The sequence below is a fragment of the Rattus norvegicus genome, chromosome 1 (assembly GCF_021556685.1).
Source record: "Rattus norvegicus strain SHRSP/BbbUtx chromosome 1, alternate assembly SHRSP_T2T, whole genome shotgun sequence".
NCBI lineage: Eukaryota > Metazoa > Chordata > Mammalia > Rodentia > Muridae > Rattus > Rattus norvegicus.
Window position 1 is genome coordinate 169,937,991 of NC_141534.1, and position 23,362 is coordinate 169,961,352.

Below are 23,362 nucleotides of genomic sequence, written 5' to 3' on the forward strand. Positions count from 1 at the left end.
GAGAGGCAGACACGCCTGGGAAACCAGAAGAGACTGCACTCTGCACACATTACTGATTCCAGAGGAAAACACCAAACCCCATCTGGAACCCTGGTGCACTGAAGCTCCCGGAGGGCAGCGCAGATCTTCCTGGTGGCTGCCTCCACGGAGAGCTCATAAGTAACACCCCACGAGCAAACTTGAGCCTCAGGACCACAGGCAAGACCAACTTTTCTGCTGCAAGTGACCTGCCTGGTTAACTCAAGACACAGGCCCACAGGAACAGCTGAAGACCTGTAGAGAGGAAAAACTACACGCCCGAAAGCAGAACACTCTGTCCCCATAACTGGCTGAAAGAAAACAGGAAAACAGGTCTACAGCACTCCTGAAACACAGGCGTATAGGACAGTCTAGCCACTGTCAGAAATAGCAGAACAAAGTAACACTAGAGATAATCTGATGGTGAGAGGCAAGCGCAGGAACCCAAGCAACAGAAACCAAGACTACATGGCATCATCAGAGCCCAATTCTCCCACCAAAGCAAACACGGAATATCCAAACACACCAGAAAAGCAAGATCTATTTTCAAAATCATATTTGATCATGATGCTGGAGTACTTCAAGAAAGACATGAAGAACTCCCTTAGAGAACAAGTAGAAGCCTACAGAGAGGAATCACAAAAATCCCTGAAAGAATTCCAGGAAAACACAATCACACAGTTGAAGGAATTAAAAATGGAAATAGAAGCAATCAAGAAAGAACACATGGAAACAACCCTGGATATAGAAAACCAAAAGAAGAGACAAGGTGCTGTAGATATGAGCTTCACCAACAGAATACAAGAGATGGAAGAGAGAATCTCAGGAGCAGAAGATTCCATAGAAATCATCAACTAAACTGTCAAAGATAATGTAAAGGAGAAAAAGCTACTGGTCCAAAACATACAGGAAATCCAGGACTCAATGAGAAGATCAAACCTAAGGATAATAGGTATAGAAGAGAGTGAAGACTCCCAGCTCAAAGGACCAGTAAATATCTTCAACAAAATCATAGAAGAAAACTTCCCTAACCTAAAGAAAGAGATATCCATAAGCATACAAGAAGCCTACAGAACTCCAAATAGATTGGGCCAGAAAAGAAACTCCTCCCATCACATAATAGTCAAAACACCAAACGCACAAAATAAAGAAAGAATATTAAAAGCAGTAAGGCAAAAAGGTCAAGTAACATATGAAGGCAGACCTATCAGAATCACACCAGACTTTTCGCCAGAAACTATGAAGGCCAGAAGATCCTGGACTGATGTCATACAGACCCTAAGAGAACACAAATGCCAGCCCAGGTTACTGTATCCTGCAAAACTCTCAATTAACATAGATGGAGAAACCAAGATATTCCATGACAAAACCAAATTTACACAATATCTTTCTACAAATCCAGCACAAAAAAGGATAATACATCGTAAAGCCCAACATAAGGAGGCAAGCTATACCCTAGAAGAAGCAAGAAACTAATCGTCTTGGCAACAAAATAAAGAGAAGAAAAGCCCACAAACATAATCTCATATACAAATATGAATATATCAGGAAGCAATAATCACTTTCGTTAATATCTCTCAACATCAATGGCCTCAACTCCCCAATAAAAAGACATAGATTAACAAACTGGATACGCAACGAGGACCCTGCATTCTGCTGCCTACAGGAAACACGCCTCAGAGACAAAGACAGACACTACCTCAGAGTGAAAGGCTGGAAAACAACTTTCCAAGCAAATGTTCGGAAGAAGCAAGCTGGAGTAGCCATTCTAATATCAAATAAAATCAATTTTCAACTAAAAGTCATCAAAAAAGATAAGGAAGGACACTTCATATTCATCAAAGGAAAAATCCACCAAGATGAACTCTCAATCCTAAATATCTATGCCCCAAATACAAGGGCACCTACCTATGTAAAAGAAACCTTACTAAAGCTCAAAACAAACATTGCACCTCACACAATAATAGTAGGAGATTTCAACACCCCACTCTCATCAATGGACAGATCATGGAAACAGAAATTAAACAGAGACGTAGACAGACTAAGAGAAGTCATGAACCAAATGGACTTAACAGATATTTATAGAACATTCTATCCTAAAGCAAAAGGATATACATTCTTCTCAGCACCTCATGGTACTTTCTCCAAAATTGACCATATAATTGGTCAAAAAACGGACCTCAACAGGTACAGAAAGATAGAAATAATCACATGCGTGCTATCAGACCACCACGGCCTAAAGCTGGTCTCCAATAACAATAAGGGAAGAATGCCCACATATACGTGGAAATTGAACAATGCTCTACTCAATGATATCCTGGTCAAGGAAGAAATAAAGAAAGAAATTAAAGACTTTTTAGAATTTAATGAAAATGAAGGTACAACATACCCAAACTTATGGGACACAATGAAAGCTGTGCTAAGAGGAAAACTCATAGCGCTGAGTGCCTGCAGAAAGAAGCAGGAAAGAGCATATGTCACCTGCTTGACAACACACCTAAAAGCTCTAGAACAAAAGGAAGCAAATACACCCAGGAGGAGTAGAAGGCAGGAAATAATCAAACTCAGAGCTGAAATCAAGAAGTAGAAACAAAAAGGACCATAGAAAGAATCAACAGAACCAAAAGTTGGTTCTTTGAGAAAATCAACAAGATAGATAAACCCTTAGCCAGACTAATGAGAGGACACAGAGAGTGTGTCCAAATTAACAAAATCAGAAATGAAAAGGGAGACATAACTACAGATTCAGAGGAAATTCAAAAAATCATCAGATCGTACTACAAAATCCTATATTCAATCTGCAGGAAATGGACAATTTCCTAGACAGATACAAGGTACCAAAGTTAAATCAGGAACAGATAAACCAGTTAAACAACCCCATAACTCCTAAGGAAATAGAAGCAGTCATTAAAGGTCTCCCAACCAAAAAGAGCCCAGGTCCAGACAGGTTTAGTGCAGAATTCTATCAGACCTTCATAGAAGACCTCATACCAATATTATCCAAACTATTCCACAAAATTGAAACAGATGGAGCACTACCGAATTCCTTCTATGAAGCCACAATTACTCTTATACCTAAACCACACAAAGACCCAACAAAGAAAGAGAACTTCAGACCAATTTCCCTTATGAATATCGATGCAAAAATACTCAACAAAATTCTGGCAAACTGAATCCAAGAGCACATCAAAACAATCATCCACCATGATCAAGTAGGCTTCATCCCAGGCATGCAGGGATGGTTTAATATATGGAAAACCATCAACGTGATCCATTATATAAACAAACTGAAAGAACAAAACCACATGATCATTTCATTAGAACCTGAGAAAGCATTTGACAAAATTCAACACCCCTTCATGATAAAAGTCCTGGAAAGAATAGGAATTGAAGGCCCATACCTAAACATAGTAAAAGCCATATACAGCAAACCAGTTGCTAACATTAAACTAAATGGAGAGAAACTTGAAGCAATCCCACTAAAATCAGTGACTAGACAAGGCTGCCCACTCTCTCCCTACTTATTCAATATAGTTCTTGAAGTTCTAGCCAGAGCAATCAGACAACAAAAGGAGGTCAAGGGGATACAGATTGGCAAAGAAGAAGTCAAAATATCACTATTTGCAGATAATATGATAGTTTATTTAAGTGATCCCAAAAGTTCCACCAGAGAACTACTAAAGCTGATAAACAGCAAAGTGGCTGGGTATAAAATTGACTCAAATAAATCAGTAGCCTTCCTCTACACAAAAGAGAAACAAGCCTAGAAAGAAATTAGGGAAACTACACCCTTCATTATAGATCCAAATAATATAAAGTACCTCTGTGTGACTTTAACCAAGCAAGTAAAAGATCTGTACAATAAGAACTTCAAGACTCTGAAGAAAGAAATTGAAGAAGACCTCACAAGATGGAAAGATCCCCCATGCTCATGGATTGGCAGTATTAATATAGTAAAAATGGCCATTCTACCAAAAGCGATCTACAGGTTCAATGCAATCCCCATCAAAATACCAATCCAATTCTTCAAAGAGTTAGACAGAACAATTTGCAAATTCATCTGGAATAACAAAAAACCCAGGATAGCTAAAACTATCCTCAACAATAAAAGGACTTCAGGGGGAATCACTATCCCTGAACTCAAGCAGTATTACAGAGCAATAGTTATAAAAACTGCATGGTATTGGTACAGAGACAGAGAGATAGACCAATGGAACAGAATTGAAGACCCAGAAATGAACCCACACACCTATGGGCACTTGATTTTTGACAAAGGAGCCAAAACCATCCAATGGAAAAAAGATAGCATTTTCAGCAAATGGTGCTGGTTCAACTGGAGGTCAACATGTAGAAGAATGCAGATCTATCTATTCTTATCACCCTGTACAAAGCTTAAGTCCAAGTGGATAAAGGACCTCCACATCAAACCAGATACACTCAAACTAATAGAAGAAAAACTAGGGAAGCATCTGGAACACATGGGCACTGGAAAAAATTTCCTGAACAAAACACCAATGGCTTATGCTCTAAGATCAAGAATCGACAAATGGGATCTCATAAAACTGCAAAGCTTCTGTAAGGCAAAGGACACCGTGGTTAGGACAAAACGGCAACCAACAGATTGGGGAAAGATCTTTACCAATCCTACAACAGATAGAGGCCTTATATCCAAAATATACAAAGAACTCAAGAATTTAGACCGCAGGGAGACAAATAACCCTATTAAAAATGGGGTTCAGAGCTAAACAAAGAATTCACAGCTGAGGAATGCCGAATGGCTGAGAAACACCTAAAGAAATGTTCAACATCTTTAGTCATAAGGGAAATGCAAATCAAAACAACCCTGAGATTTCACCTCACACCAGTGAGAATGGCTAAGATCAAAAACTCAGGTGACAGCAGATGCTGGCGAGGATGTGGAGAAAGAGGAACACTCCTCCATTTTTGGTGGGATTGCAGACTGGTACAACCATTCTGGAAATCAGTCTGGAGGTTCCTCAGAAAATTGGACATTGAACTGCCTGAGGATCCAGCTATACCTCTTTTGGGCATGTACCCAAAAGATGCCCCAACATATAAAAAAGACACGTGCTCCACTGTGTTCATCGCAGCCTTATTTATAATAGCCAGAAGCTGGAAAGAACCCAGATGCCCTTCAACAGAGGAATGGATACAGAAAATGTGGTACATCTACACAATGGAATATTACTCAGCTATCAAAAACAACGGCTTTATGAAATTCGTAGGCAAATGGTTGGAACTGGAAAATATCATTCTGAGTGAGCTAACTCAATCACAGAAAGACATACATGGTATGCACTCATTGATAAGTGGCTATTAGCCCAAATGCTTGAATTACCCTAGATGCCTAGAAAAAATGAAACTCAAGAAGGATGATCAAAATGTGAATGTTTCACGCCTTCTTTAAAAGGGGAACAAGAATACCCTTGGCAGGGAAGAGAGAGGCAAAGATTAAAACAGAGACTGAAGTAACACCCATTCAGAGCCTGCCCCACATGTGGCCCATACATATTCAGCCACCGAATTAGACAAAATGGATGAAGCAAAGAAGTGCAGACCGACAGGAGCCGGATGTAGATCGCTCCTGAGAGACACAGCCAGAATACAGCAAATACAGAGGCGAATGGCAGCAGCAAACCACTGAAGTGAGAATAGAACCCCCGTTGAAGGAATCAGAGAAAGAACTGGAAGAGCTTGAAGGGGCTCGAGACCCCATATGTACAACATTGCCAAGCAACCAGAGCTTCCAGGGACTAAGCCACTACCTAAAGACTATACATGGACTGACCCTGGACTCTGACCACATAGGTAGCAATGAATATCTTAGGAAGAGCACCAGTGGAAGGGGAAGCCCTGGGTCCTGCTAAGACTGAACCCCCAGTGAACTAGACTGTTGGGGGGAGGGCGGCAATGGGGGGAGGGTTGGGAGGGGAATACCCATAAGGAAGGGGAGGGGGAGGGAGGAGGGGGATGTTTGCCCAGAAACCGGGAAAGGGAATAACACTCGAAATGTATATAAGAAATACTCGTTAATAAAAAAAATGGGGTTCAGAGCTAAACAAAGAATTCACAGCTGAGGAATGCCAAATGGCTGAAAAACACCTAAAGAAATGTTCAACATCTTTAGTCATAAGGGAAATGCAAATCAAAACAACACTGAGATTTCACCTCACACCAGTGAGAATGGCTAAGATCAAAAACTCAGGTGACAGCAAATGCTGGCGTGGATGCATAGAAAGAGGAACACTTCTCCATTGTTGGTGGGATTGCAGACTGGTACAACCATTCTGGAAATCAGTCTGGAGGTTCCTCAGAATATTGGACATTGAACTGCCTAAGGACCCAGCTATACCTCTTTTGGGCATATACCCAAAAGATGCCCCAACATATAAAAAAGACACGTGCTCCACTATGTTCATAGTAGCCTTATTTATAATAGCCAGAAGCTGGAAAGAACCCAGATGCCCTTCAACAGAGGAATGGATACAGAAAATGTGGTACATCTACACAATGGAATATTACTCAGCTATCAAAAACAATGACTTTATGAAATTCGTAGGCAAATGGTTGGAACTGGAAAATATCATCCTCAGTGAGGAAACCCAATCACAGAAAAACACACATGGTATGCACTCATTGATAAGTGGCTTTTAGCCCAAATGCTTGAATTACCCTTGATGCCTAGAATGAAACTCAAGACAGATGATCAAAATGTGAATGCTTCACTCCTTCTTTAAAAGGGGAACAAGAATACCCTTGGCAGGGTATTCTTGAGAGAGGCAAAGATTAAAACAGACACAGAAGGAACACCCATTCAGAGCCTGCCCCACATGTGGCCCATACATATTCAGCCACCCAATTAGACAAGATGGATGAAGCAAAGAAGTGCAGACCGACAGGAGCCGGATGTAGATCTCTCCTGAGAGACACAGCCAGAATACAGCAAACACAGAGGCAAATGCCAGCAGCAAACCACTAAACTGAGAATAGGACCCCCGTTGAAGGAATCAGATAAAGAACTCGAAGAGCTTGAAGGAGCTCGAGACCCCTTATGAAGAACAATGCCAAGCAACCAGAGCTTCCAGGGACCAAGCCACTACCTAAAGACTATACATGGACTGACCCTGGACTCTGACCTCATAGGTAGCAATGAATATCCTAGTAAGATCACCAGTTTAAGGGGAAGCCCTTGGCCCTGCTAAGACTGAACCCCCAGTGAATGTGATTGTTAGTGGGAGGGCGGCAATGGGGGGAGGATGGGGAGGGGGACACTCATAAAGAAGGGGAAGGGGAGGGATTAGGGGGATGTTTGCCTGGAAACCGGGAAAGGGAATAACACTCGAAATGTAAATAAGGAAACACTCACGTTAATAAAAAAAAAAAGAACAAGAATTGAAACTCAGGTAGGTTTTTTGTTAGATAATGCTTTGAGTTCATTATACCTATCATTTCATTTAATTATATGAGAACCCCTATGAAGCAGTGGCCATTAGTTATCTTTTACTAGTTAGGAAGGAAATAACTAGCAAGGAGCACACACAACTGCAACTCCAGCCTATGTCCTCTCGCTGCTTCCGTTGTGCTTATAGTGCACAGGCATCGCTAGTCTTCTTGATCAAAAGTTTTTCTTCCAATCACTTGAAAATACACACTTATCTCACTTGCCAGTTCTTCCAATAATAAAGTTTTTCTCCATAACTCCAGCATAGCAACTGGGGTTCTGTTTGACAATCTGAATTATGTGTTTGGGGATGACTGTCTTTACTAGGCAAAAGTATTTTATCCTTTGTAGATGAACTTTCTGAGCTATTCTTATATATTTGGTTGTGAGCCTAGCCTTTAAGGGCTGAGCCATCTCTCCAGCCCTGAGCTATTCTTACACTAAAGATTGGAAGCTTCTGATATAGTCATTCTTATTGACAAGCCGCTTTGGGTTCTGGCTCTTGAAGCATTATTGGATTAAGTGTGCCACAGGCCTCAAAGACATATTACACTCTAAGACAATGTGATGTTATGACCACTCACCACTCAACCGAACAGCGAAGTAAAATGAATTTAGACCAGATTTTTCTCAGCCTGCTGCTCTAGTCAAGTCTGCCAGTCAAGGCTCTTATCTACACATACCAGATGTCTAGAGGTGCCTTTGGACTTTGTTCTCATGGGACACCTATTACATCAGCTCTCCTCCCCTCTGTAAACAAGTGATTTCTTTGACCAATGGAATAAATGAAAAGGTATGAAAATAATATGACAAAGCTATGTTCAGTTAATTTTACCAAAAGAGGTAAAAGCAAAGAGAGGAAAAATATAACTTATTTAACGAATAGTGCTTGTGGTTTATCTGCAGGAATATGAAATTAGATTTAGGTCTTTCGTTTTGTATAAAAAGCAATTAAAAATGGATTGAAGAACTTAATTTAACTGGAAACACTGAAACTTCTAGTAGAATGAAACAGTCAGTAGGGAATGCTCTCCCAGACACTGAAGTTAGAAAGGACGTTGTAAAAAGATTGCTAAACTGAGCACCAAAGGATGGAAATATGTACCCCAAAATGAGAAGTTTCTGCACAACACCAAAACTATCACTGAAGCAAACAGCCAACAGAATGGGGAAAAACTCTACGAGCTCTACATCAGCAAAGGGACTAATATTCAGAGTTTCCAAAGGATGCCAAAATTAAATATCAAGGAAGTAGAAGTATGAGTAAGCAATTAGGAAAATGAAACCCGTATTGACCAATAACTACTTTAATTGAAAGAGTTGAAGGAGCTTGCAACCCCATAAAAACAACAATGCCAACCAACCAGAGCTTCCGAGGACTAAACCACTTCTGAAAGTCTACACATGGACTGACCCAGGGCTCCAAATGCATATGTAGTAGAGAATAGCCATGTTGGGGCACCAGGGGAAGGGGAAGCCCTTTGTCCTGCCAAGGTTGGACCCCCAGTACAGGGGGATATGGGGGGGTCAATAAAGGGGATGTATAGGGGAAATACCATATGGGGAGGGAGAGGGGAGGGAATGGGGGCTATGGACAGGAAACCAGGAAAGGGAATAAAGTTTGAAAAGTAAGAAATATATCTAATAAAAAATATAAAAATATAAAAAAATTATTCAATATCACTAGCCATCAGAGCAATACAAATGAAAACTTCTTTAGGATACCACCCTGAGCTGGTCAGAATGGTGTCATCAGCTACTGACAACAAATGCCAGAATATGGGGAAAGGGAAACTCTTATTCATTGTTGCTATGAGTACAAATCTATACAGCTATTGTGGAAATCAGATTGAAGGTTTCTCAACAATTAAAAATAGAACTACGAGTTGACCCACATATTTCACTCCTGGTTATATACCCAGAGAACTTCACACCCTATCACAGAGGTATCCGCACCACTATGTTTACTGATACTCCGTTCTACTCATTATAACAGTAAACGGAAACAACTCAATTGTCCATCAGTTGGCTAATGAGCAATGAAAATGTGGCATGTATATAAAGTAGAATACTATTCAGCTCTGAAGAAAAATGAAGTCACACAATTTATACAAAATTGATGAACTTAGGTTCGATATTAAGAGTGGGCACACAATCTCAGGAAGATACCAGCACATGTTCCATGTTCTCCCTCATGTATAGAACCTAGTCTGTAGTCTCTCTCTCTCTCTCTCAATCACCCTCTCTCTCCCTCCCTCCGTCTCTCTCTGTCTCTGTGTGTGTGTGTGTGTGTGTTGTGTTGTGTGTGTGTGTGTCTATGTGTGTGTTTGGTGTTGTTTACATGTAAACAAATGTACATCTGTGTACACTATGACATACATAATGGAGAACAAGAAAGAATATACATTAGAAAATAAGGACTGGGGGTTGGGGATTTAGCTCAGTGGTAGAGCGCTTGCCTAGGAAGCGTAAGGCCCTGGGTTCGGTCCCCAGCTCCGAAAAAAAGAACCAAAAAAAAAAAAAAAAAAAAAAAAAGAAAATAAGGACTGAATGCAGGTAAAGGGCACATGCGTCATGGAAGAGGTTATAAAGCTAATTGTTTTTCTGGGTTTAACTCTGTCATCGACTTTTTATTTTCAGGTCATAGATAAGTAAATAAAATATCTTTCATAGTGGAGATATAAAATCCAAGGTGATGTTCGCCATTTTCAGAATGAATGCTCTATCTGCATAATAGTTCACTGAGATAGAGTTTGAATCTGGTTAATTTTGATTTATGATTTTTTTATTTGGAGATTCTTTTTTTTTTCTTTTTTATTGGGTATTTTATTTACATTTCAAATGTTATTCCCTTTCCTGGTTTCTCGTACATAAGCCCTCTATCCTATTCCCCTCCCCCTTCTTCTATAAGTGTTTTCCTCCTCCCCAACTACTCCCCCTTCCTGCCTCCCCACCCTGACATTCCCCTAGTCTCAAAGGTGGCCCAGCCTTGGCAGGACCAAGGACTTCTCCTCCCATTGGTGCCTAACAAGGCCATTCTCTGCTACATATGCAGCTGGAGCCATGGGTCTGTCCATGTGTAGACTTTGGGTAGTGGTTTAGTCCCTGGGAACTCTGGTTGGTTGGTATTATTGTTCTTCCTATGTTCAGCTCCTTCAATACTTTCTCTAACTCCGCCAATTCAATGGTTTGCTGTGAGCATTCACCTCTGTATTTGTTACGCTTTGGCAGAGTCTCTCAGGAGATGGCTATATCAGGCTCCTGTCAGCATGCACTACTTGGCTTCATCAATATTGTCTAACTTGGGTGACTGTATACATATGGGCTGGATCCCCAGGTAGGGCAGGCTCTGAATGCCATTCCTTCAGTCTCTGCTCCAAAATTTGTCTCCATATCTCCTCCTATGAATATTTTTGTTCCCCCTTTTAAATAGGACTGATTTTTTTTATAACAAAGTTTAAAGAAAATACTTAAGAAACCAATACTCAAAACTTAAATATCTTTAGGCAACTAGTGGTTGCCAGGGTGAATTGACTTAGAAGGCCCCATTCATCTTTGAGGGCCTATAGACCAGTTGGTAATGGATACTAGGGAAGGAAAATACATTTTGTTCAATGGTGTAGTCAGTTGTAAGTTGTCCATATGCCTTTAAATAAATCTTGTTCCTGCAAATAATTTTAACTGATGTCATTAGATTGTTTAAAATAAAAATACGTGAAAGTAGAATTGTTGAGAAGAGAAAGATCAGCGGGAATGGAAAGCTGACAAGAGAAAGCTGTGGCATGGGTGACTACAATAAAAGTACACTGTATACACAGATGAAATGTCATAATAAACTCTTGCCATTAATATACACTAATAAAAACACATTTTCTTTTTTATAATTTTTTAAATTTATTTTATTTATATGAGTACACTGTAGCTGTTTTCAGACACACCAGAAGAGGGCATCAGATCTCATTACAGATGGTTGTGAGCCACCATGTGGTTGCTGGGAATTGAACTCAGGACCTCTGGAAGAGCAGTCAGTGCTCTTAATCACTGAGTCATCTCTCCAGCCCCACATTTTTCTTTAATTGTGTTTGGAACACAACAAATGAGATTTTCTTCAATTGTCCAAAATAATATTGTATTTGTCTCTATAATTTATATGTACAACATTATCATCAAGTCTTCATTACTGCTTCATAGTTTCGATGCAACTATTACATAGGCTTGATAAAAATCATTAGAAAGCCATGGTGGAAGCACACAGCGTGGCCATCACATACCTTATTGTGAGTATAGCATGTAATGCAAGAGGAATGCAATTCTGAATTATCTAGCTAAAAATGTGACATAGGGTCACAAATCACATGCACTTCTGTTTACCAACAGCTGTGTGGATCACTGGAAAAAAACATTCTGGACTTGTAACATGGTTTCAGAAGTGTTCTGCCCTTGGGTGTCACTCATTATTTTACGAATTAAGAAAGTAATCTGAAGGAAAGTCCAGAGGTATGGCTTGGAATTGGAATTAGAATGTTTAATTGCACCAAGTCTATTATTTTAATTATGCTTCGAGACCTATGTGAACATCACGTTTCAAACTTCCTTGTGATTTCCACTGTCTAACTCTCATGGTTGTGATCACGCAGTTGGTGACCTGACTCTGGCTCCTGCCGAGACCTGGGTGCTGAGCAGTTAACTCACAGACTCACCATGTTCTTCATAAGCTTACAGTCAGAATGCCCAGGAGACTTTCCTTAACTCCCAGAGGCCTATACTCTGGAGCAAACAGAAGAGACCGATCTAGATAAAGTAGAGGTCAAAGTAGAGGGCTCTTGTCCTTACCTTTCAGGGAAGTGTGCTTCTGGTTCTGGTAAGGAAGAGGAACTAAACATCCCTTTGAGAATTTAAAATTAAAGCTTTGTTACATGAAATTAAAGCTATTTTTTAAATAAGTAATTATGAAAAGGAATAGGAAGCAACTTTGGGCTATGCCTGTGTGGAGATATTTATGAGAATAAGTGTGTTCATGTGTGTGTGTGTGTGTGTGTATGCATGGTTGGCAAGTTCATGTATGTGTGCAAGTGTGTGTGTGTGTGTGTGTGTGTGTGTGTGTGTGTGTTTTGAATAGTCTGATGGTTAAACACGAAGGTTAAGTATGAGTCTATTTCATTAATATTCTGACATTCTTAGCATCTCATTTAATTGATAAAATGTCAAATAACCGTAGCCCTTATCATCAGTAAAAAGAAGCGCCACCTGCTCCATTTAGCATGTGATGCCACAAAGAAATGGTTGGCCATTTTTTTCTTGAATTATTTGTAAAAGCAGCTGCTACTATTGATTATGTGTATTTTGTTAGAAACCATATCATACTGTCTCCAATAACTCTGAAGTCGAAATTCTTATTTATAATATTCAATGAAACAGGATAATATATTTGATTTCTTAGATTTAGTATGATGCCTGGTTGAGCATTATACACAGATATTCATAAAGTCTTCTAAGGTCTAGTTTCTTAACTGTGGATTTTATAGAAGCTCTGGGCAGTGCTTGATCATTCTTCCTTGGCACCTACAACATCCACTATCATAGTCTTTTTCCAACTCTCTGTTTTCAATACATGACTCTCTCAGCAATCTTGCACTTACTAAAGTTTAGTGAGATTCAAATTTGTATTTTGTACATTTTTCTTCCCTCCTTGATGATTTCATTTATTCTTATAGACCCAGTTAACAACTATTATATCAATGTTTCTTAATCTAATGTTTTGGGTTGTAAAAAATTCTCTAGCAATCCCAAAGTAAAAGCACATATTAAATGAAAGTTAACTAACATGTCTTTGATCTACGACCTATCCTTGGTTGTTCCTCATTTCTAATTTGAATTTTTAATAATTTCAATTTTGTTTAATAATTTTATTAACTTATACATTTATTTCCAATAGTCTTAAATATAGGACAGTTTATGTTAAATATATTTGTGTTATTTTGAATATATTTAGAATCAAACAACATTGGGTTACCTCGAATCTAAAATGTATAAATTGCAAGATTATATATTGAATCTGAAAATGAAATAATTGACCTCATTAATACAACCAGATTTTAGGTTATTATATGGATGCATCTTTAGTATTTATACTTCAAAGGGAAATTGTATGGTTTGGATTTGTTTCTAAATTGGACATTTTTTTTCAATTGATCATAGCAATCAGAGTTAATTAGTCTAGTCAGGATGGAGAAGGGGCATTTGTTCATCATATTGCACAAATTATAAGACTGCACAAATTGCTTCTGAAATAATAAGATGAAAACCTGAACTGCGACCCATAACTGCTTAAACTAGGAAACTTCTCATGATATAACACCTGACCACATGGGTGAGGAAACAAACAGAAAAAAACATTTCAGGGTTAATTTCTCAAACTGTGTTAGAAACTAGTATTTTTACTAAATTAAGTTAATATTTAAAATTATTTTTAATGTGATATATATGTGTGCTGATTAAAATCTACTGGGAGAGAATAAATCATACTGATACAAAATCTGGCTTAAGACAGTAAGAGTTAATCAATCAAGACCATTCAAAGAAGTGGTGTAGATGCTTGAACAACATTTTGTTATTTTCATTTTTATAAAATTATTGACAGATATGTAGATATGTAGTATAGATAATATGGATAGATAAAATTGCATAATGAAAACTTATCTCTTAAGATTACGACATTAATTACACTTGCTTTCTAGCAGTTTGTTTTCTAAATTATTTTAAGTGATTTCTGAGTATTTTAGTAGACTATAATTTTAGACTCTCTTCTATGAAATTCAGAGATTTGTAGTAAAGTCAACATGGAAATCGCTAAAGGTTGTTTTGGGGAAGTAGTGCAAAGGATTTTGGAATCTTTTAACTGATCCAAAGAACATAGTTGAATTGCCATCAATTTAGAAAAGTAGATAGAACTGTATTTTGCCATATGAAAGATGGTAACATGCTGAGCGATTAACAGTATGTTTGGAAAACTGTACAAGTTGCATATATTAAATATGTTTTGTTGCAAAGTATTTAACTCATTCCTGTAAAACTGAATATTGTCTAAAAGAATGATTTTTTTTTTTGTTACATGGTTTCAGATACAGCTCCTGTCCCCACGCATGTCTGTTTTCAACAACTCTGAGGTCAAGTATTTTCTTCTAATTGGGATCCCAGGACTGGAATATGCCCATGCATGGATCTCCATCCCCATCTGCCTCATGTACCTTATTGCCATCGTGGGTAACTGCACTATCATTTTTGTCATCAAGACAGAGCCTTCTCTTCATGAACCCATGTACTATTTCCTTACCATGTTGGCTGTCTCTGATATGGGTTTGTCCTTCTCTTCCCTTCCTACCATGCTTAAGATCTTCTGTTTCAATGCCATGCAAATCTCACCCAATGCCTGTTTTGCTCAAGAGTTCTTTATCCATGTATTCACTGCCATGGAGTCCTCTGTGCTTCTGATTATGTCTTTGGACCGCTTTCTTGCCATTCACAACCCCTTAAGGTACAGTTCTATCCTCACTGGCAGTAGGGTTGCTAAAATAGGGCTAATTTTAGCCATCAGGAGCACAGCTTTGGTGCTTCCATTCCCTTTCACACTAAGGAAACTGAAATACTGTCAAAAGAATCTGCTCTCTCACTCATACTGCCTTCATCAGGACGTCATGAAACTGGCCTGCTCTGATAACAAGATCAATTTCATCTATGGCTTCTTTGCGGCTCTCTGTACTATGCTGGACTTTGCCTTGATTCTTATGTCTTACGTGCTGATCTTGAAGACAGTTCTCAGTATTGCATCTCTGGTAGAAAGGCTAAAAGCCCTAAATACCTGTGTCTCCCACATCTGTGCTGTGCTCATCTTCTATGTGCCCATCATCACCTTGGCTGCCATACATCGCTTTGCCAAGCACAAAAGCCCCCTACTTGTAATCCTTATTGCAGATATGTTTTTGTTGGTGCCACCCCTGATGAACCCCATTGTGTACTGTATAAAGACTCGACAAATCCGGGAGAAGGTCTTGGGAAAGTTGGTTAACTTATGTGTGAGATAAGGACTTGGTAATATAAATAATTCATTATCTGAAAATAGGTACTTACTGGTACCTGCTGTGCTCAACTTCATTCATGGTGGTTATTATTTGGTGAATTTCTGGAGTGAGGCACTGAAATTCTGTGATGTATAGAATTTATAATGAGTTTAAAACATTTCCAGTAACTGTACAAAAATCAGCTGAGAGATATGATTTAGTGAGGCATAACTAATAATTTAAATGGTTTTTTAAATAAATCATTTATGTGATTGAACAGATAAATCAGGCTTTAATTAATTGACAAAATTTGAGTAGACTTACTACCTTTCAATTAATATTTATAAAATATTTCTGTAATGCATAATATTTATACCACAAAAGAAATCAAATTGGCAGTATAGATAGTAGTTATTTGGCAAATACTGAGTGATAGTTTTAGATGAAAGGCCTGAACTTGGTTAGGAGTATATGAAAGAAGTTGAAACCTTGACATATTTTGAAAGTTTTTTTGGGAGGAAGGGCAATATGTCTGATCTATATTCAAGATAGATTGAATCTAGGAGAAAAAAAGAGACAGGTCAACACTCTTCTGTGATGTGATAACTCTTACATGAGGAGAGAGGTAACAGAAGTATATAGTTTTTGTCGTTTGTTTTCTTGTTCTCATTTTGATTGTTATTAAATAAAAATATAATTTATATTATGTTTCCACATTTCAGAAAGTACCTGAAAAATAGCTTTAAACTCTGTTGTTCTTGTTTAGTCTTTTACGTCATATTGTTAGTGACTTTCAAATAAAATGTAGCTCTTAAAATTAGATTTTTACAGGTCACAGAAATTCATACCAAGATACTTTTCATCATATTTATTTATTTATTAACATTTTCACGATATAAGAAAAATTTTAAAGAAAGATTACATGTTGCGGTACATGTTGAAGTGCAGTTGAAAGAAAAGTTAAGGTGTTATGGTTCTCATGGGATACCTATTACATCAGCTCTCCTCCCCTCTATAAACAAGTGGTTTCTGTGACCAACGGAATAAAAGAAAAAATATGAAAATATTAGGACAGAGCCCTGTTCAGTTAATTTTACCAAAAAGAGGTAAAAGCAGAGGGAGGAAAAATATAGCTTATTTAACAAATGGTGCTGGTGGTTTATCTGCAGGAAAATGAAATTAGATTCAGATCTTTTATTTTGTGTGAAAAGCAATTAAAAATGGATTGAAGAACTTAATTTAACTGGAAACACTGAAACTTCTAGTAGAATGAAACTGTCAGTAGGGAATGCTCTCCTAGACACTGACTGTTAGAAAGGACGTTGTAAAAAGATTGCTAAACTGAGTACCAAAAGATGGAAATATGTACCCCAAAATGAGAAGTTTCTGCAGAACACCAAAACTATCATTGAAGCAAACAGTTAACAGAATGGGAAAAAAACTTTACCAGTTCTACTTCAGCCAAGGGGCTAATATTCAGAATTTACAAAGGATGCCAAAAGTAAATATCGAGAAAGTAAAAGTATTAGTAAACAATTGGGAAAATGAAACCCCTATTGACCAATAGCTACTTTTAAAAGTTACTCAATATCACTAGCCATCAGAGCAATACAAATGAAAACTTCTTTGGGATACCACCCTGACCCGGTCAGAATGGTGTCATCAGCTACTGACAACAAATGCCAGAATATGGGGAAAGGGAAACTCTCATTCATTGTTGCTATGAGTACAAATCCATACAGCTATTGTGGAAATCAGATTGGAGATTTCTCAACAATTAAAAATAGAACTACGAGTTGACCCACATATTTCACTCCTGGTTATATACCCAGAGAACTTCACACCCTATCACAGAGGTATCCGCACCATTATGTTTACTGATACTCTGTTCTACTCATTATAACAGTAAACGGAAACAACTCAATTGTCCATCAGTTGGTTAATGAGCAATGAAAATGTGGCATGTATATAAAGTAGAATACTATTTAGCTCTGAAGAAAAATGAAGTCACACAATTTATACAAAATTGATAAACTTAGGTTCGATATTAAGAGTGGGCACACAATCTCAGGAAGATACCAGCACATGTTCCATGTTCTCCCTCATTATAGAATCTAGTCTGTAGTCTCTCTCTCTCTCTCTTCCTCTCTCTGTCTCTCTCTCTCTGTGTGCATGTATGTGTGTGTGTGTGTGTTTGTGTGTCTGTGTGTGTTTAGTGTTGTGTACATGTAAACAAATGTACATCTGCCTACACTATGACATACAGAATGGAAAATGAGAAAGAATATACACTAGGAAACAAGGACTGAATGCAGGTAATGGGCACATGCATCATGGAAGAGGTTATAAAGCTAATTGTTTTTCTGGGTTTAACTCTGTCATCGACTTTATTTTCAGGTGATAGATAAGTAAATAAAATATCTTTGATAGTGGAGATATAAAATCCAAGGTAATGCTCACCATCTTCAGAATGAGTGCTCTGTCTGCACAAAAGCTCATTGAGATAGAGTTTTGATTTGGTAATTTTGATGTATGATTATTTGGAGACTCTTGTATTTTATTTTATTTTTTTATTGGATATTTTTATTTACATTTCAAATGTTATTCCCTTTCCTGGTTTCCCAGACATAAGCCCTCTATCCCATTCTCCTTCTTCTATAAGGGTTTTCCTCCTCGCCAACTATCCCCTTCCTGCTTCCCTATCCTGACATTCAGGAGAGCATACAGCCTTGGCAGGACCAAGGGCTTCTACCCTCATTGGTGTCCAACAAGCCCATCCTCTGCTACATATGCAGCTGGAGCCATGGTTCTGTCCATGTGTAGTCTTTGGGTAGTGGTTTAGTCCCTGGGAACTCTGGTTGGTTGGCATTGTTGATCTTATTGAGTTGCAAGACCCTTCAGCTCCTTTAATCCTTTCTCTAACTCCTCCAATGGGGATTCATTCTCAGTTCAGTGATTTGCTGTGAGCATTCACCGCCTCATTTGTTATGCTTTGGCAGAGGCTCTCAGGGGATGGCTATATCAGGCTCCTGTCAGCATGTACTTCTTGGCTTCAACAATATTGGGTTTGGGTGGCTGTATATATATATGGTCTGGAACCCCAGGTGGGGCAGGCTCTGCTCCAAATTTGTCTCCATATCTCCTCCTATTAAAATTTTTGTATCTCTTTTTAAGTAGGACTGATTTTTTATAACAAAGTTTAAAGAAATTTTTTAAGAAACCAATATTCAAAACTTAAATATGTATAGGCAATTAACTCTTGCCAGAGCTAATTGGCTTAGAAGGCCTCATCCATCTTTTAGAGTCTATAGTCTAAAAGTAATGGATTCAATGCAAGGAAGATGTCAGTATCCGCGCTGACATGGTACTGAGAGCCGGGCATAGGCCTGTGAGGTTTAAGAAAAAACACACAAATTTGGGTCATTCATGTTATGAAAAGAGAATGCCAAATCTTTTACTTGATTCACCGAATATATACCCCAAGTTCACCTGGTGGAAAATTCCAGGAAGCACAGTGGGAAATCTGGCTTAGGCCCTCAGGAACAAAGAAAGAAGAACAAAGGACAGGAACTGATTATTGCCCAGGCAAGTCCCTTCAGAGCCAGGTCATTCCTTTGTTGGGAACAGAAGGCTTCCACATGCATTAGCAAGGCTTCAGCAAGGGTCAAATGCTGAGGGTGGCCCAAGAGGGTCTGACAAGTTTCCCTTTTTTCTTTTTTATTAAGTAGTGCCTTCTGAGCAGTGGAACCATGCTTGAGATCCGGACATCCAAGGAAAAGTTCCCTGAACCTCGGCAGCTTCATGCAGATGGCATGCCTGCAAAACCACAGTCTGGAACATGGCAACACCAGGCATGACAGCTGCCGGGGTGGGGGGAATGGAGAGTGATAGGGGTAACAGCTGGAGTCCAGCCTTTTACTCCAGTATGCAGTGGTGCTCAGAGGGTCAGAGTGCAGACATGGTGGGACGGGACATGCAGCAGCGGTAACAATGACTGCAACAATGCCAAAATCTTCTCTGTGATGACACAAGGTGAGGGGGAATCCTCCATCTTCATCCAAGGGCACAGGAACGATTCCAGGGACCCAAACCACAAGAGCTGAATCTTCCTGTTTCCAGAAGGGTCAGCAAACAGGACAGCTGCTTTTCCTGTGGTTCTGTTGGTGGCGATCACTGCTGGCCAAACTGTTCCTTATGCCTACTGCCATCAGGATCAGTGGATTTTTCACGAAGCTCCAATAGGTCTCCATCAGTACCAGATTCTGTGGCAACAGGATGCACACAACGCTCAGGAACACAAATGGGTGCTTCAGCATCTCTAGGAAAAACACAAGCAGAACCTGTAATCCTAACTAACACAGGGTCAGGACCCTTCCATAATCCTGAGGTCAAATTCTTTCTAATGGATCAGACTTTCCTTACATCTATTCCTTTCCAATGTCTATCTGCTGTTGAACAATTATTCTTATCTACTAACAAAAATTTAAAATATAGATAATAAAGGAAAGTTGAGCCGGTGGGGAATTCTGGTCCCCTGATTTGTTTTTTCAAGATAATTCTTAAGAGTTAAATGAGCTCTTTCTACTATGGCTTGTCCTTGAGGATATTAAGGAATGCCAGTTTTATGTACAATATCAAAATCCTCACAAAATTTCTTTTTTTTTACAGTTAAGCATAGAACTTCCAGTTTTTTATTTTTAAAAATTATTTAACAAGAAAAACAGTCAATCAAGTCTTAAAAAATTAGAATGGATTAATTTACAATTAAACAGTCAACTTAAAATATGAGCCCCTTCAGGAGGACCATGGAGGCCAATAGTTCTCCTTTAAACAGCAGGATTGCAGTTGACGTTCTGACCTATATTTAACAGCACAGAAATACAAAAGCCAAACAACTTCCATCCACCTTCCCTTCTCTTCAGAGTTTAAACACTTGCTTAGAGAAATACTCATATTTTTAAAAATCCAGTTGTATTTTTAAAAATATCTACAACTAATCTCATCGAGAACACTCTTAAAACAATTCTTATAAAACACAAATACCTTAAAATAATTTTGTGGCACATGAGATTGAAAGAATAAAAAATACAGCCAAAAAGTCAGAAGTTTAGGAATGCTGTCTCATCCCTAAGAAGCCCTAAATACCTCAAATTCCAGACCCTGCCCTCTACCTGTAAGTAAGTAAAGGGTCATATTTCTTGAGCCTGCTCTCCCAGGATCCAGATAAAAGGGTTTAAGATAAGGTCCTTAGATAGGTGATCCGGACCTAGTAAAGATAAGAGGAAGCTTCTCCCAGGAACTAGCTGACCTTAAAGTTAGATTAAAATCTTAGAGAACAACCTTGAGAAGCAGGAAGCTTCTCCTAGGAACTAGTGGACCATAAAGTTAAGCAATCTTTAGAGACAGGAAGCTTCTTGTGATTTTCCAATGACACCACCCTTGCCCTCTTGGGTTGTGGTTTCTCCCTTTAAATACCCTTTCTCCCAGCCTCTCGGGGTCGAACTCCACTGCCCCTGCATGGGATAGGAGTCTTGACCCCAGTGCACTGGTTCCTATCAATAAACCTCATGTTTATTACAGCAAGGAAGGTCTCACGTGAGTTCTTGGGGGGTCGCATCATCACAAGACTTGAGTGAGGGTCTCCCTGCTCCGGGGGTCTTTCAAGATAGCTTAACGAAATAGCAAAATAAAACTAATGTTCAAGAATGATCATCTCTCTGTCTTCTAAATAGAAACCACACAGGCAAAACGCTTTCCATTGCTACCTCTGCGTCCCACAATCAGCAGAGCTAATTCTACCAGGTGAAATGCACCTTCTGATCCTTGGTCGTAGCTGCCAGCTTCAGAGTTTATGACTAAATACAAAAGAAGATAAAACTAAGCTCACACATTCTGTAGTGGGGAAAACAAACATTTGTCTTTAGACAGTTTTTGTCTACCTTCAAGTCATGACAAAGTTCACAGAAGTTTAAAGGCTGACTCTGCAGGTGGCCGGCTAAAACACACCCACCTCCACTGTGCACACAGGGCTCCTAGGGCACTAGTAAACAAAGTACTGAGTTACCAACTCACACACTCTAAGTCCTGGAACACATGGCATTTAACAGGTTTACACTGATTCGGTGTCAGAGTTCTTAGAACGCTTATTTTCATACTCTCCAATGTGTGAACAAAGCTTCAACCAACTGCCTTACAGGAACATGTTAATTTGTGACAGTGGGCCAGGCACTTCAATTCAGGAAGAGAGGCTTTGTGACTTTGAGGTAAACCAAATCTTCATTAATTATGCTCTCTAAAAACACTTTGATACCACACCAATTGGACTTATTTGGCTTTTAAGTTTGTCACTGTTGTGCCAAAACCCACACCCTGTGGGAATATATGCTAGTAAGGGCATCTGAACTGGAGACCAACTACAGACACACATACATATATGTATGTACACACACACACACACACACACACACATACACACACACACACACACAGGGGATATGGTCAAAAGGGCCAAGGGGAGTAACTCTCTCCCTAACTGGAGTTTGATAAATTTTTTAGGGATCCACCACCGGTCACACAGACACATTAAAAAAGAACAAGACCAAGTGTTGGTTGGCCTCAAGCAGCTTCAGGAGGATGACTGAGCCATGTTGTAAAAGGCAGAAGTTTACTTAGGAATGCAAACCCCTTGTGAATGATCCCAGCATTAGCACTGAGGAGCACAGCATATGTTTCTTCCCTCTTCTGATTAGTTTCAAGGTGATGGGGAATTTGCTTAACAATAAAAATTCATTAGAAACCAGATCAGCTAGGTGTGTGTGGTGGCATGTGTCTGTAATCCCAGCATTTGGGAGATTGATGCAGGAAGAGTATTGTGAGTTTGAGGCCAGCCAAGATTACATAGCAAGGTCCTGTTATAAACAAATGAATCCCAAGGATCTCAGATTTTTAGGTGTTGTAAGATCAGAAGAGAAAAAGGCCATTTTGGAATTAGGTTTGCTTTTTTCAATCAAGGCATCCAATTTTATGTTTTCATTAAAATTACTGAGATGAGTTATATTTTAAGTATCACCACAACTAACAAAAATCACCAATGAATTATCAGGGCATTACCACAAATATCAAACTTCTACATGACAACAATTAATGGCATTTTGCATTCTTTTCTCAAGTAGCAAAGGATACCTCTTTATTTGAACAAACACATCAGCTTTTGTTAGTTGGTAGCCTAACTTATAGACATGTTTTAAATACTTTTAAAAAGCTATATAGATTAAGAATATTTATCTAATGGGGGAAGAGATGGAGGTGTGAACTCTGGCTTCAGTTTCCATGAGGCTAAAAATACGGGTCTGAAAATGTAAAGGTGTCTAGGCTTACCCAACAGCTCACCAGGCATTCCCAGTCCTGGTGTAAAACCACACTAACTTTTATCCTTATAGCGTGAACAGCAGGCATCAGGCAAAAGTCTACAAGCAGGAGTAATAGGCAGGAAGCAAATATAGTTGAACTGTTTTCTCTGTGATCTAACTGACTTGTTCAAGTTTTGAAACCATGACCTGGTCCATTAGCACCATGGTTTATTCAACTGAGATAATTATTCAAGCTCCTATAGGATGCTCGAACTGATCTAGGCTGAAAGAGAGGGATGGTGAGATGGGAACTGAGGGCCACTCTCTCCATATGTGTGTGCATATATATGTGTGTGTATATATACATATGTGTGTATATATATGTGTATATATATATATTTTTTTTTCCATGAAGAAACTATGCAGCAAAGATATAACTGCCTGCTAATAACTATATTTAAGGTTTGAAGAATCAC

The 23,362-nt window shown here is 38.8% G+C and overlaps 1 protein-coding gene across 1 annotated transcript; it reads left to right on the forward strand.

The window, feature by feature from the left end:
• Positions 1–14,622: 14,622 nt before the first annotated feature.
• Positions 14,623–15,561, forward strand: Or51a7 (olfactory receptor family 51 subfamily A member 7). The gene is given in 1 exon segment (NM_001001279.1): positions 14,623–15,561. A coding segment is annotated over 1 exon segment (939 nt).
• The last annotated feature ends 7,801 nt before the right edge of the window (positions 15,562–23,362 follow it).